Source organism: Blennius ocellaris (assembly GCF_963422515.1).
Source record: "Blennius ocellaris genome assembly, chromosome: 9".
NCBI lineage: Eukaryota > Metazoa > Chordata > Actinopteri > Blenniiformes > Blenniidae > Blennius > Blennius ocellaris.
Window position 1 is genome coordinate 24266256 of NC_137658.1, and position 14641 is coordinate 24280896.

At 46.7% G+C, this 14641-nt stretch overlaps 2 protein-coding genes across 2 annotated transcripts; one reads left to right on the plus strand and one right to left on the minus strand.

Moving 5' to 3' along the window:
* Positions 1-1040: 1040 nt before the first annotated feature.
* Positions 1041-3969, minus strand: shisa3 (shisa family member 3). The gene is made up of 2 exons (XM_080502693.1): positions 3375-3969; positions 1041-1980 (listed from the first exon to the last, which is right to left on the minus strand). The coding sequence occupies exons 1-2, from the start codon at positions 3643-3645 to the stop codon at positions 1403-1405; spliced, it is 849 nt and encodes a 282-aa protein (XP_080358819.1). The 5' UTR covers positions 3646-3969; the 3' UTR covers positions 1041-1402.
* A 1411-nt stretch (positions 3970-5380) lies between these two features.
* On the plus strand, positions 5381-14432 carry bend4 (BEN domain containing 4; the record flags this gene model as incomplete). The annotated part of the gene is made up of 6 exons (XM_080501993.1): positions 5381-5870; positions 9951-10541; positions 12318-12409; positions 12607-12633; positions 12753-12993; positions 14200-14432. Exons 1-6 carry the CDS (start codon positions 5408-5410, stop codon positions 14430-14432), a joined length of 1647 nt encoding a protein of 548 aa, XP_080358119.1. The 5' UTR covers positions 5381-5407.
* Positions 14433-14641: the final 209 nt, after the last annotated feature.

Sequence of the window (14641 nt, forward strand, 5' to 3'; positions counted from 1 at the left end):
ATCTGATTACAGCCAAATAAAGAAGTCACTTCAAACTGCTGCGACATGGAGCAGGTCTCCACTGGGGGGGAGATCCTAATCTTAAAAGGATTTCCTGGTTAAATAAAGGTGAATTGAAAAGTGAAAAGCAGCAGGCGTATGTTTACGCCTCTTACCCTGTGACTACTTAGAACAAAAAGTAAAAGCCAAACACAAAATGTTAAGTTTTTGCAAAAATCTAATTTGAGGTTGTTTTTTTGACGTCCTTATCACAAAAGATTTATTTTCTTGAACCGACTTTCCAAAAGTTTAAGACCAAAAAAGAAGAAGCAGAGCGTGATTCAGTACGTGGAGTTATAGCCCGGATCATTACCTTTAAGGATGACTTGGAGAAGAAGCTGGAAACTGTTTTTCTTTCTTTAAATCTTGGCGAAGACGTAAAGACTCCAACCCGCCTGGATGATTTAGAAGTGTCTCTAATCAGTGTGGAACGCGATACTGACGTTCAGTCTGACAGTCTAAACAGCACCTGAGCAAGTGAAGGCATCTGCAGGGGAATTAAATCAGCCCGGCGTTCTGTTTTAGCGAAGCCGACTGCAGACGCCGCTGCATGTGAGCATCCTCGTAGCGAACGGCCTCACGGGACTCCCGACGGGGCCAAGTCCATTTCACAGTCAGGTAGCCTTAAAAACAAGAGCCGGCTTTGTTTGGGACCCTGCCATACCTGCCGGGCTGCAACCTAAACCTCTATTTCTGGGCCCAGTTGTTTTTGACACTGTGACCATGCCACGCTCATTGAACACTGACAATGACTGATCTCAGCGCTGCATTCCTGCGGGGAAGTCTGGCGCAGGAATGAGCGACAGGTAGAGCTGCTGTACCCCCCCCCCCCCCCCCCCCCCCCCGCCTGACTGATGATCAAACATCATTTGGTTTGAATGTCATTTAATAAACTTTACATATATCAGTGCACGCAGGTTACTGACATTATTTGCTGTAAATTAAGGAACCAATACAAAGACGAAGACGTATGTACAAAATGTCATAAGTTCACATTTTCTCCCAAACATGTTCCAAGTCTCCTTCGATTGTCTAAAAAAAACCAAACAAACAAAAAAAAACCCCACCATGCCCTCGTTTGCACCGTCTCATACACTTGGCAGTCCAGGTTTTTACCACATCCACTTTGGAAAACACTGGCGAGGTCTGTTAATAGTGTAAAAGTGCATTTAATCCCGGGTGTTGCTCCTCCTCTCCTCTCAGGTGTGTCGATGTTGCAGAGCAAAGCTCATCAGGCTCCGGCCCTGCTTCCATTCAGCCCCGTCAAACCTCCAGCTGTGCTGCCGCGTGTCCGTCCTCACCAGCTCGTTCCCTTCAGTCCGAATAGCTGCTAATCCCTCAATGCCTCCCGCTGAGGGTTCTGTCAGCTCTGTCCGAAGTCGGCGAAGCCCTTGGCCGCCGCGAAGGCGTCGGGCTGCAGGGGGAAGAAGTACTGCTGGGGCAGGAGGAAGCCGGCGCTCTGGGGCGGGTGGTGGGAGGGCTGATGGAGCTGCAGCTGCGCGTGGGTGGAGGCGTGCTGCAGGCCGCCCGCCATGGCTGCCGCCGGGGACGTGTAGGGTGGAGGAGGAGGAGGGGGCAGAGTCTGCGGGGTCTGGCTGGGAGCGGAAGCCGGCGAGGAGACGGTGGCGGACACCAGGCAGCCGTGCTGCTGCTGCTGACCGCCCAGGGAAAACCTCCGCATGGAGCTGCCCCCGCCAGCCGAGCTGGAGCTGGTGGTGGCGGTGCTGGACTGTCTGGACGGGGTGCGGAGGCTCGGCGGGGCGGTGGTGAGGATCATGGGGATGGTCTCGCCCTGGCAGCTGCGCAGCGAGAAGCGGATGGGCGGCTGCGTCGGCTGCTTGGGCCGCAGGCAGGTGCAGCAGTAGACGGCCACCAGCGAGCCCACCACCACGAAGGCCACGAAAATACTTCCCACCATCAGGAAGGGCACGTAGATTGGCTCTGGGGTGGGACGAAACGACAGTGAGGACATTAGACTCAACATCATGTCACTTTCAAGGACCGTACATGCCATGAAGAAGGACATTCAAAGTCAATTCATTGTTAGAATTGTTGCAGTTTAACTGTTTAATGTGTTCACAAACACAGAACTTGTCGTTTTTAAACGCATTACAAAGTGCTTATAAATTCCACGCACAAGGATAAAGTAGAGCCTTACTTGTTTCTCACTGTGAACCACAGCGAGAGCAGTTGTTTATATTGGATATAATTGTAATACTAAACATTTCAAATCACCTCATTGATTTTAAATCCTTTGAACAGAACGGAGACGCATTCCTGCTGCAAACACAAACATCTCCAGTTTCACCTCATGAAGCTCCTTTACACTCGGGAGGAAATCTACCAGTGGTTATTTATTTTCACAGGGAGAAAAATAGGAAATTCTGAGCGTGCTGCTCATTAAGTTCAACGCTTATGAGCTTATCTATTCAGGAAATTGAAAGAAAACTGATAACACCTCTTGGGTTAAAGTAGGCCATTATTAAAACCTTCACAACCACCCGTGGGTTAAAGAAGCCACATAAATGAGCTGCTTTCTTGTGATGTTGTCATTACTTGTGCTTGAAAATTAGCGAGCTGTCAAAGCAGAGTGTGCTTTCTATTTGGCAGCACAATAGGCCTGCTTGTGCCGTTTTGACTCCTGGAAAACATTCCTGCACTGTAATCCGGCTCAGCAACATCCACTTTCCAACTGATTTCTACCTAAAAAATAATTTGACAAGGAGAGCCGAGTGATTGACGGGGCCAGATTGTCAAACACTAGTCAGGGTTTTAAATGTGGAGCTGTGATCAAATGAAGCCACGAGGGCAGAGATGAAGGAAATCCGTTATAACGTTCTATTAATATTTAGGTTCCTGTTGAACACTGCCAAAAATATCCATGCTTATAAAAATTATTAATGCAAAATAAAATTTATTTTTAACCAGACGAAAATTGATTAAACCAAGCCAGGAAGGTCGTATTATTTCTGGAGGAGAAACATTCGCTGAAGTTTGAGCCACAAACTTTAAATTAAAAAAATGTAAAACAGTAATAACGTACGGTAATTGAAATCTCTTTATCTGAAAGGATTGTAGAAAACCAGCTGAAGTGCGCTTGAGCAAAACACTGAAAACTAAGCCTGCAGTTGTGTCTTGATTGTTCAAGTGACCTCTGACCTCTTGCTGGACGTTCCGTCAGAACCGACACAGAACGTGACGAGCGCTCCCGTCGGATGAACTGTCAAGTGTTCTTGTTACAAATTGACGTTAACCAAGCGACCAGGGCAAACAATACAACATTCTACAAGTGGATCTACGCGACCACAGAAAGTTTGAAAACTCCTGGGACTCACGCGCTGCGAACTCGGTGTTGTCCACCTCCCGGTCGTTGGTGCAGCCGCCTTGGTCCAGCCGCGCGTCCGCGGCCGCGCAGCAGTAGCGCAGAGCGCACGAGCCGCAGCACACGGTGGCGTCCAGCGTGTCGAAGTCCTCCGGACACTGGAAGCCCTCGTGGTAATTCCCATTCGCGTCCAGCCAGCCGTGGCAGTACTCTCCCTGGGCGTCCGAGATCCGCAGATTGCAGGTCAGATATCCGAGCAGCAGGCAGCAGAAGAGGCGCGCCATCCCGACGAGCCGCCGCAGCTCCCGGACAACCGGGAGACTCTCGCTCAGAGCGGGCTACAGGCTCGGCATGTGGGGGGTGACTTTACCCAAAATAAACCCCAGAAACTCGGATCCGAACATGTGAAGCTATGTGACCGTCATCTCCCCCCGCTGTGAGCCGACGCTGGGTGTTTCATTGATCCCGCTCCGGTTTGTCCAAACTAACGCGTCCAGTCTCTCTGAACAGTCTCATCACTGGACGTCTGTCCCCGAAACGGAAGTTTTTGAAAAAGCAAAATACCGCAAAGTTTTGCACCGGTTTCCTCTTAAAACTCTTTCATGCTGCGCGTGTGTCCGAGCGTCGCTGAAGTTGTGCGTCCTCCCGCAGAGCTGCAGGTTTTTATGGGCTGCGGACGCGCGCACGTCCCCCCCAAAAAAAATAAAATAAGTGAACGTGTGCGAGCACGCCGTGCCCCGGCGCTGCAGGGAGGCAAATATTCACTGACGAAAGTATTCAAATACCACGTTTACTCCCCTTTCCTGTAAACACAAATCAGCTGGTGGATATAAAACTCTGCAACATTATGTAATCGTTGTTTCTCTATCACTTCGACAACAAGATAACATCCATCCATCTATAGCATGTGTAAATATATTTTTATTTACAAGATCAAAAGAGTATAAAATTATTTTTTTTAGTTTAAAAAATCCCAGTGAAAGAAGCAATACATAGAACATAGAACAAAAAAAACAAGAAGCGTTTTCTTTCTTTTTGACTTTTAAAATGTAGTTTTGTCAACATATCTCGCTCTTCGTGTTTAGAACTTTAACAGGTTCTGACGTCCGTGACTACAGACGGATTGTTCACCTGAACGTGTGTTTTTTTTTCCCATCCCACTGAGGTGAAACCAGCGACCAGACCGTCCTGTTGGGGCCGCCGAGGAGGAGACGTGTGCCACACGGTCATTCAGCGGGTCTGAGTCTCCAAGACGCTCCAGTGTGTCCAACCTAATGATGCGGCGCCCCCGTGTGGCGCGGCAAACTTTCCGAGCCACGGACTGGTGGACAACTGATTCCTGCCTCCACCAGAAGACCTCAGGTACTGAAATCACAGTTCCGAGGCAGTTTCCCCCCCGTTTGGATTAAGTTTGGTTTTAAATGTCAGTGGCGGCGTTTGGATCACTTGAAGTTAAAATGCCGTGATGAATATGTTGTCTTTCATTGATAGGTATTAATTTTTCTTCTTTAAAAAAAAATTTCTTATGCAAAGGTAAAAAACAATCCCACACACATGTTCTTGTTGTTTGGTTTTGCTCCAGGTGCGCGTAAACATTGTCCATCTTTTGCGCTCATCTGCTCCATTGACGCTTTTGAGTTCGGGAGCAAAATGGCCTCTGCCTTTTCTTTTGTGGGAGTTTTTTTCTTTTCCTTTTTTTTAATTTCCAGATTGTACAGTTGCCACAGCGCCCCGTTGTTCTCACTGAGGATGTTGGCTACAAAGGAGGCAGGCAGTGGCGCACAAGTCCCGCCTGCGTCTCCCCTCGGAGGAGTCTCACTGCCGGAGCTGCGGGCTGGGGATTGGAGCGGCGACTTGTCAGTGAATTAGCCCACCCTCCCCACGGCGTGTGGAGGGGGGGAGGAGGGAGGGAGGGGAGGGGGGGGGATCCGAGCCAGACAGTGACGATCTGATCCCCCTCACTCATCAGCTGTCTGTCACACCAGCACGCCGCGACGCGCAGCCTTCCGCCGCGCGGTGACACCTGGTCCGGGGGGGAGGAGGACGATGGAGGGGGAGATGCAGCCCGCAGACGAAGGGCCCTGCGCCTCGAAGATGTGCCGACAACAACGGGGTCCCTACAGCACCCTGAAGCCCTTCCAGAGCAGGCGCTCCGCGGGCAAGTCGCGCTTCGACTGGTCCGCGGTGGTGGAGGTGCCGCTGCTCGGCGACCAGCATCACTTCACCTTCCATCCCGAGCAGCCGCATCATTTCCAGCCGCACCGTCACCACCAGCAGCGGCTGCAGCTGCTCCGCCAGGGCAGCGTGGCGACCAGCAGCAGCAGCAGCAGCAGCCAGCAGCCGCAGCAGCGGTTCCCATGTGAGGCCAGGCCCAGCAGCAGGGTCCCGACATCCACCTCGGCGGCGGCGGCGGGCAGCGGCGCACCGGCAGCATCCGCCGGTACCCAGCCCGGTGGCGGCGGAGCGGAGCCCCGGTTATCCCCGGATTGCACGTACGGGATCAGCACAGGTGGGTCACAAACTTATTCCGAGTGAGTGAGGAGAGTCCGTTCAGTCTCTCTTTACGGTGTGGTTTTGTGCGTCGTGATACTTTTTTCCGAGTCAATTTTCTGTTTCGTTTTATTTTATTTTCGAGCTGTCCCCCAAGGCACTAAACTTAAATGATAAGCCTGCACCTCTTTTGTTTTCTCCACATCACCTGAGCTTTGTGTTTTGTTCCCGTTTCTTCCCCCCTTGTTTTCCTCCTCCTGTCAGCAGTGATTGATTTGCTCTTGTAATGAGAGCAGTCCTGATTCAATCTCCAGTGTGCATGTGCTAGAAATTACACTGGGTAATTGTCTGTCTTCGTCTGTGTGTTTTACTTGTGTGTCCTCCTCTTGCATGTGTTTGTGTGTATAAAAATAATAATAATAACAACAACACATTGTTCCCTCTGCTCAGTGTTTCTCCTCAGCTGGTTCATTACAGGGCTGTACGGGAGGAAATGTGTTCCCCCATGTGGAGGGCGGGTCCATGGGAACCAACATTAGGATGAAAGCAATGAACCTTAATTCAGGCAGTTGCGAAATTAAATATTAGGCATCTCATCCTTTAATCAGATATTAATCTCTTTATCACCGCTGGCAGCCAGGCTCCATGCTGCTGCTGGTTATTGTTGCTTCACAGACGATCAAGAGCTCAGGTTGCACTGGAGTTCTGCCTCACCTGATACACAAATACAGATACATAAGTGAGTGGCTACATGTGTGCATCATGTGAACTACAAAAAAATGAGATGTATTTATTTCAATTGAATCTGCAAAGAAAAAAAGCATTCAATGTTGACCCTACCTTTTGCCATGAAGTGTGGCATGCATGTGATGCAGATGTTACTGATGAAATAATCACACTAAACTATATTTCATCAGCTCCAGTGAATATCATGAGATGCATCATCCAATCCCAGAGAAACGTGCCGGGCATCAGGGCTGATAATGACACATCAAAGTGCTTTTATCTGCAAAATGGGAACAACTTAATGTTCCTCTCATTGGCTGGGGGGGTGAGGTGGGGGGGGGGGGGGGGGCACAACTCGATGTCCTTTCTTATTGAGAGAATCACCAGAGACCGTGGGACTCTGCAATCAGTTCAGCACACAATAACACAAATTGCATTGAAAAGCCTTTCCCAAAGAGTTGTGATTAAAATAAATGGGTCTCATAAATTTGCCTCTGCCGACTGTGTTGTTTTAATGAAATTTTATGAGGCTCTCAGCTCACAGAGCTGCTGAGAGAGGAGGCGAGGGGGTGGGGGTGGGCAGAGGGGAGGAGTGTGAAGGGCGAATGATATCAGATACATCTCGGCGGTAAACAGAGACAGTACTCATATAAATAAATGCGACACATCTGCGCCAGCTGATAGACACGTCTGAGCGAGTGGCAACGCAGCAATGGCGGCCCAGAACTCATTTTGTCTGTGTGTGTGTGTGTGTGTGTGTGTGTGAGTGTGTGGTGTGATGTGTGTGTGTGTGTGTGTGTGTGTGTTGTGGTGTGTGTGTGTTGTGTGTTGTGTGTGTGTGTGTGTGTGTGTGTGTGTGTGCTGTGTGTGTGTGTGTGTGCGTGTGTGTGTGTGTGAGGCCACTGGACTCATAATCATTACATGGAGTGTGTGTGAGTTCATCTCATTGAGACGTGCCCAGACTACCAGCCAAAAGAGACGGCGAGGTTTGTTTGTGGACAATGGCTCCTGTGCCGACTCTCTGTGCTCGGCTGGGTTTGGTCTCAGCAGATACTGTGACTTTGGAATTTATCGACATCTGAATATATCAGCATAATCAAGGCGGGGGTGGTCTGAAGGCAGGGGCCTACTGTAAAGGAAAGCTTCCTCAATACAAACATGAGTAAGAAAACTGTGTAAAAATGAAACATGCTGCACGAGATTCATCAGTGGTCATAAGAAAGGAGCTTTGTTTGAGTCCTTCTCTATTAAAGTTTAACTTTAAGATGCTTCACACAGGCAAAAAGAAAAGAAAAATTCCACCAAAAATGTGACTTTGACAGTCGTCATATAAAGTTATTAGTTAATCTGCAGATTAGATTTAAAGTAAAGAACACTCAATAAAACCAGGCATCACTAAGGATTAAACCATTTTCATCTTTGGTGGTAAAGGGAAGTTTGGAGTTTTGAGCTGTTTCAAGTATTTTTTCCTCTCACTACTGAAAGTCTCATCTGTTGGATTCCTGGTGCGTTCACAGGAAGTTACTGGAAGCTCCCACCTCCAAGTTGGAAGCAGTCAGAAACAGCTGACAAGTTCAATTTCCACATAATCTGCAAAAAAAACAACCAACAACACACAAATTAATGTTGCTTTTCTCACTTGTAAGCTCACATAACGAGTGAAATTATGATTGGCCTGCCAATATTATCCATGCTCTTCACTTCTACTCATTTATAATGACAGCTTATTGTGACTGGTCCCATTTCACACCAGCAGCACTGCCGTCACTGTATATGTATGAAAAAATGTAGATTCAGAGGTATGATCCCCACTGGAAGAACTCCTACTTACCATTTGCACACTGGTAAACACATAGTGAGGAGCTTCAATAAGAAAGGACTGGTGTCACTGATGCATTAGAGATGTTTAACACCAACGACTCAGCATTTTAAACTGGAGACAAAGCAACACAAAACCCAGCAGCCAACAAGTCGGTCAATGAAACGTCTTTTCATTACATATTTTATGAGAATATATCAGAATATTTAAACAGCTCAGAAAACAATACAAATCTTTGAAAAGAGGAATCAGCAGTGGTCTCCAACCTTTATGACCAAAAGAGCAGTTTTTGTCACTTTCCATCAAAATCTCATTTTAACTGGAGCCGCAAAACAAGTTTTACCCTTTTTTTAATGAACGAACATAAGCCACGTAAAGGTTTTAATTACTGCTTGGATGAAACATTTCATCACATTTTAAGCCGTTTTCGTGCATCATTTTAGTTTCAACTTTCTTCTTCAGCATTTGTTTTAGACAATCTTGACATTCTAGCAGTTTTAACCATTTTGGCTCTTAAAGAAGTTTCAAGTGGTTTTTTTCCCAGCTTTTAAACTTTTTTCTTTCATAAATCCTAGTTTGTCCCCGTCTTTTGGTATTTCCCCCCGTTGTAAACGTCCCAGTTGTGCCTTTTTAATAACCTTTTTTTTAGTCTGGAGTTGAAAGCGATTTTGAAAGTGACCATGTGTCATTTTCAAACATGAAGATAAAATATTTATTTCAGTAGAATTTTGTGAAAGGTTCACGGAGCCACTACAGAAGGACTAAAGAGCCACACGAGGCTCCAGAGCAGCAGGTTGCAGGGTCTATCAACGTGACGGAGAATGACTGCTTCTGCTTTGGTCCATTTTTCTGATTATGTTGTTGAAAGCTTTCAGCTCATTGATTCAGAAATCTGAATGCATTTTCACTGAGTTGTTATGAAGTGGTCTGGCTTTGAGACTCAGTCAAATGACTAAATGACCAGCGAAGATGGAAATATAAAAATTTTTGGGTGAATTAGCTGCATTTTGATCAATATGAAAACTTCAGCATTTCCAACAGACTCTGATGTTTCATGCACCAGCATGAAATAAACATGAGCTATGTGTAGATAGCAAAATGTGTTTGGGTTTGAAAAAGAGGACAGAAGAAGTATGTCTGCTGCTAAAGCTTCACCTGAGTGAAGGATCTTTGTTCTCGGTGTTTCTGAGTTGGGAATAATCTTGACTTTTGCAGCCACCAAAGCAAACATTATCCCCAAGTTTGGATGCTGTGAAAAGATCCCTTTAGGACTTTTCACCTGTTGACTTAAAAGTTTCTGTAGAAACGGAACAAATTGAAGCTGCTAATGAGAATGAATTACACCCTGAGATGAGATGTTTTGTCCACTGATTAGAGGCTGATATCTTATGAATGGGCCTCATATTGAATGTTTTGTCAGCTGCTGCTTTCAAGGTTAAGAAAGAACTTTTCTGAAAAGTAAGTCCAAGGAAAACAAGGGAAATGAGTTTATTAATGCCTGACCTGGAGAGTTTCCGGCCTCCTGATACCTCTCCTGTCCCTCCTTTGTTGTAGAAAACCGCTTCATCCTGGACGCCTTTGCTCAGCAGTGCAGTCGAGTCCTCAGCCTGCTCAACAATGGCCGCCTCCTGGAGCCACCCTCCACCTCATTTACCTCCACCATCAAGCTGGAGGACGTGCCGGGGGACTCTCAGACTCCCCAGTGCTCCTCCCAGGGAAAGTCCAAGTCTGAAGAGAGCTCCCCCGCCACGGACGCCGAGGAGGAGGCGCCACAAAGCCATTTGCACCAACAGCAAACCTCTGCAGTTCTCCGCATCTTCACAGACTCCCTCCAGAACTATCTGCTCTCAGGGCCTCGGAGGCAGCGGCAGCATCTGGAGCAGCAACATCTGGCCGCCGACGACGAGCAGTGTCCGTCGGCAGAGCCCGCCTCGGGGCTGTCCCCTCCACGACACAGTCTGGGGGGCTGGGGTTCCCCGACGCCGTCGGAGTCGTACGGCCACCCGTCGTCCACGCTGCCCGAGGAGGAGGAGGAGGAGGAGGAGGAAGAGAGCTGCTGTCCACGCTGCCTGGAGCTGGAGCAGGAGGTGTTGTCTCTGCAGCAGGAGAACGAGGAGCTGCGCAACAAGCTGGAGAATGTCCCAGGTGGAGTAATATCACACACGGCGATGCTCAGGTTCAAAACAAAGAGGTGACACGTTCAGCCTACAGCTGGGCCGTCGCGCACTTCTCAAGTGGATTGAGACGCGTCGGCTCAGAACTCCCCGAATGATTCCTGCTGTTATGAAGGAGAGTCGTGTGAGGGAAATGTGACATCTGGGAAGCCTAAAGCGCATCCATCCATCCATCCATCCATCCATCCATCCATCCATCCATCCATCCATCCATCCATCCATCCATCCATCACGCAGGTCACACAATCACACATGATTATTCTAACAAGCATGTCTCTGTACACAGTCCACTCAGGAAGCCCCCAAAACCTTTAAAGGTGTCATATTATGCAGAATTCAATGCAATTCAAATTTATTTTCATAGCACCACATGCAACCCAGTCATTTCTAGGGGTTTTTAATAGAGAGAAATACAACCGATCCACATGAGCGACGGTAGAAAGGAAAATCTCCCTCTAACAGGAAGAAACCTGCAGAACCAGGCTCAGAGGAGAGCACAGACAGACAGATTGGGATAAGAAACAGACACTGGTTCAGGTAGGGGGTAGGGAATTTCACTTTCTAATGGTTTTCCAACAGCAAAAATCGTCTTCAAACCTGGAATGACGCCCCAGAAGTGAAGAGAGTGTGTCCTCTCTCTCTCTCTGGCTTGTTCCAGGTTTTAAAACGTGTGTTGCTCCAAGCAGCCAATCAGAAATCAAACCCTATATAGTGTCATCGGGGGTTTAGCCAATCACAATCAAGGTAGGCTCCTCCCCTTTGACTCCACCCACAATCAGGCAGCTCTGCTCTGGCACATGGAACCACGAGAGGAAGTGCTTCCTCCTCTTCCCAAGATGGGCATGCGTGGGCGGAGCCAGTCCAGCTCACACAGACACAGCAGATTCTGAATGCAGCTCCTAGGATCCAATATTCTAATGGAGGAAAATCAAGAAAAAGCTGGATTTGGTGCAATAAACTTTGAATCAAATATTTTTTTTGTACACGGCAAAATGCCCAGAGTTGAATGAACTCCCACAGTGTTTATTTGAGGCCCGTCAGTTAATTCAATACTCTGCGCTTTTTGCTGTGTACCAACCAGACCACGTGAAAGTGTTGAAAAGCTGGATAATATGACCCCTTTAGTATTTGCTCCTTATCCACAAACAATGCAAAATTCTGTGTGTTTTTCATCAGATTTACCAAACAAAAGTATAAAAAGAAACCAAAGCCAGTTAATTTAAATGTCTAATGTATCACACAAACCCCTCTGGAGTGACAAACACAGCCTTCATGCACAAAAACAACTGTGAATGTTCACGCCCACAGGACTATTAGCTAAATTATTAGGCAGTTTGATGCATAAAGCACATTTTTCAGTGATTTTCAAAAAGAGTGATGGTTCATTTCCGTTTCCTCCTGCTGTCTGAATGCTTTCGTTTTTCTTAAGAGCTTCTATTTTTGCAAACGTTCAAGCTCACTCCAAAGCTTTCTGAGCTCCCCAGTGTCACACTAACCTAATTTCCACAACAGCAGCTTATTTTAACCGCGTATGAAATTCCACACACAGCGCTGCGCTTCGATCTGATCTCATAATTACCGAAACGTCGGAGGCAGAATGATCTTTTCAAGGTGGGAGGAAAGTGTTTCGAGGCTATTACTGTTTAATCACACACCAGACGGATTGTTTCATTGCTTTTGTGTGCCGCTTTCAATTCTGCCCCCGTGTCTTTATCCCTGGTCACTTTGAGCTTGTGTTTGTGTGCAGTTCCCTGTCAAAACGTTCTTGACTACTTCAAGACTGTTCTTGAGTTTCACAACCAGCTGGTCCAGCCTCTCCCGGAGGAGCAGCTCACTGAGGTAAGGAACCAGCCCCCCCCCCCCCCCCCCACCCTCCATTATTCAATGCTATTTAAAGCACGCTTTATCTTTTGCATATTTTAAGGTGTAAAAATCACCAAATTAGATGCATCATGCCTCGGAAATGTCTTCACGGTGATAATTATGCAATCAAGTGGTGTGAAAGTATGTAATTAAAATATGAGTCTATTATACAGGAAGAAGAACGGCAGACAATATTTGAGGTTTGTGTCTTGATTTATGGTTTTTAAGTGCAACACCTTTACAGAGAGCATGCAAGTTCAAATCAGGGGTGCGTGTTTTTAAACAGCTATTTCGCCGCCGTCCCCGCTCCCCCCCGCAGGGCAGCAAGCAGCTCCTGGAGAACTACCCTCTCTTCATCACGAACAAGCAGTGGGACGAGGCCGTCAACTCCTCCAAGAAAGACGGCAGGCGGCTGCTGCGCTACCTGATCCGCTACGTCTTCACCACAGACGAGCTCAAGTTCTCCTGCGGTTTGGGCAAAAGGAAGCGTTCAGTCCACTCAGGAGATCCGGGCCTGGAGAGGCGACCTCTCAACCCCGTCAAAGTCAGCTGCCTCAGAGGTGAGCGCCCTGAACGCCCTGAACGTCACGCTTTCCTCACCTGCCTGGAATGTTATGTGAGCTTCACTCAAAGTTTTCTTCAGGAACCTCTTGCAACGTCGTCCCTATATGTTGTTTGAATGACGACGTGTCGTCCTCGTGAGTGTGTCCCACCTCTCTGGGTAGCAGGGATCTACTGTGACACTGTGGAGTACGACGACGGGAAGGCTTGACGGCAGAATTACTGCAAGAATATTCACATGTCGGAGCAGACGTGGAATATCTCAAAACTTTAAAGTCACAACAAAATCTCAGCAGATCAGAGTCATTTTTATTGTTTTCTCTTTCTGATTTCTTTAAAAATGGTTCCTAACCTGGAGTCTCGGGTCGCAACAACCACAGGGGGGCGCAATGTTTGGTCTGCTCTTTTAACTGTCAAAATTATATTTGTAGGTGAAAAAAAACCACTATCCCAAATCTATAAAAGACCTGTTATTAGCTTGTAATAAAAGGTTGTTTAAGTAGTAACTAAAATATTGATGAAAGTACATATGGACCCTAAAATACGACTTAATTAGACTTTTACAGAAGACGACCCAACAATCCTATGTAAGGTGGTAAAACCTAAACCTTGAGCAGATTAACTAGAAAATGGTCAAAACTTTGAGTATGAAAGTTTAAAGCCTGATCTGAATAATAGAGACTGTGTTCGTCTACCAAATAAAAACAGGGAACTATTTTCACTTCAGAAGATGCTTTTAGGTCAAAACTCAATTTTCTGCTCTGATTTCAGAACATTTAAGGAACTTCCAATAAGACAACCACCTCACACTTATGTTAGGGGAATAAGCAAAATATTTTATTTATTATATAAAAAACATTAAATAGTCAGAAAAAACTTTTTTTTAGCTCTTAATTAAATTTTTACGAGACTGATATTCAAACATTTCACAAAGTTAAAACGCTGAGGGTATTACTCACTGCAATACTGGTGTCCAGTGTGAAAGTCAAATTCCCCTAAAAAAAAAAAAAGAAACAAAACAAACTGATATGGTATTTTGGACTGAAAAATCTCCTTTCAAAGTGAGGAAATCTTTCAATCTCCCCTCAAACCATAAGGTTATTTTTCATTTTATTATACAGTTGTTTTTTTTTTTTATCCAGATGTTGCAGTTTATATAAAAGTCCAGATTCTGAATTAAAAGTTTCATGTCACACTCTTGGCAGAGTTTATCCGGATGCACTGTGCCTCAAACCCCGACTGGTGGATGCCTTCGGAGGAGCAGATCAACAAAGTGTTCAGCGACGCGGTGGGCCACGCTCGCCAGGGCCGGGCGGTGGGCACGTTCCTGAGCAGCAGCGGCAGCAGCACCAGCAGCCTCTACACGGACGCCTTCGAGTGGCAGCTGTCGCAGGACGATGTGCCTCTGAAGGGCTGCCAGAACGGCCAGTCGGATTGAGGCGCGCGGAGAGAAACACTGCGAAATGCTTGAAATGTAGCTGTACAACAACAACATATCCCAAAACACCGACCTTATCCTGTCACTGTACACAGTGAAGAAAACATTCCAGAGGTTTATCACAGAACTATACCGACTGTCCTCTTTTCTGATAGTTTTATAGCTTTGATTGCCATTTTTATACCTAAAGTTTAGTCTGTTCCAAAAGT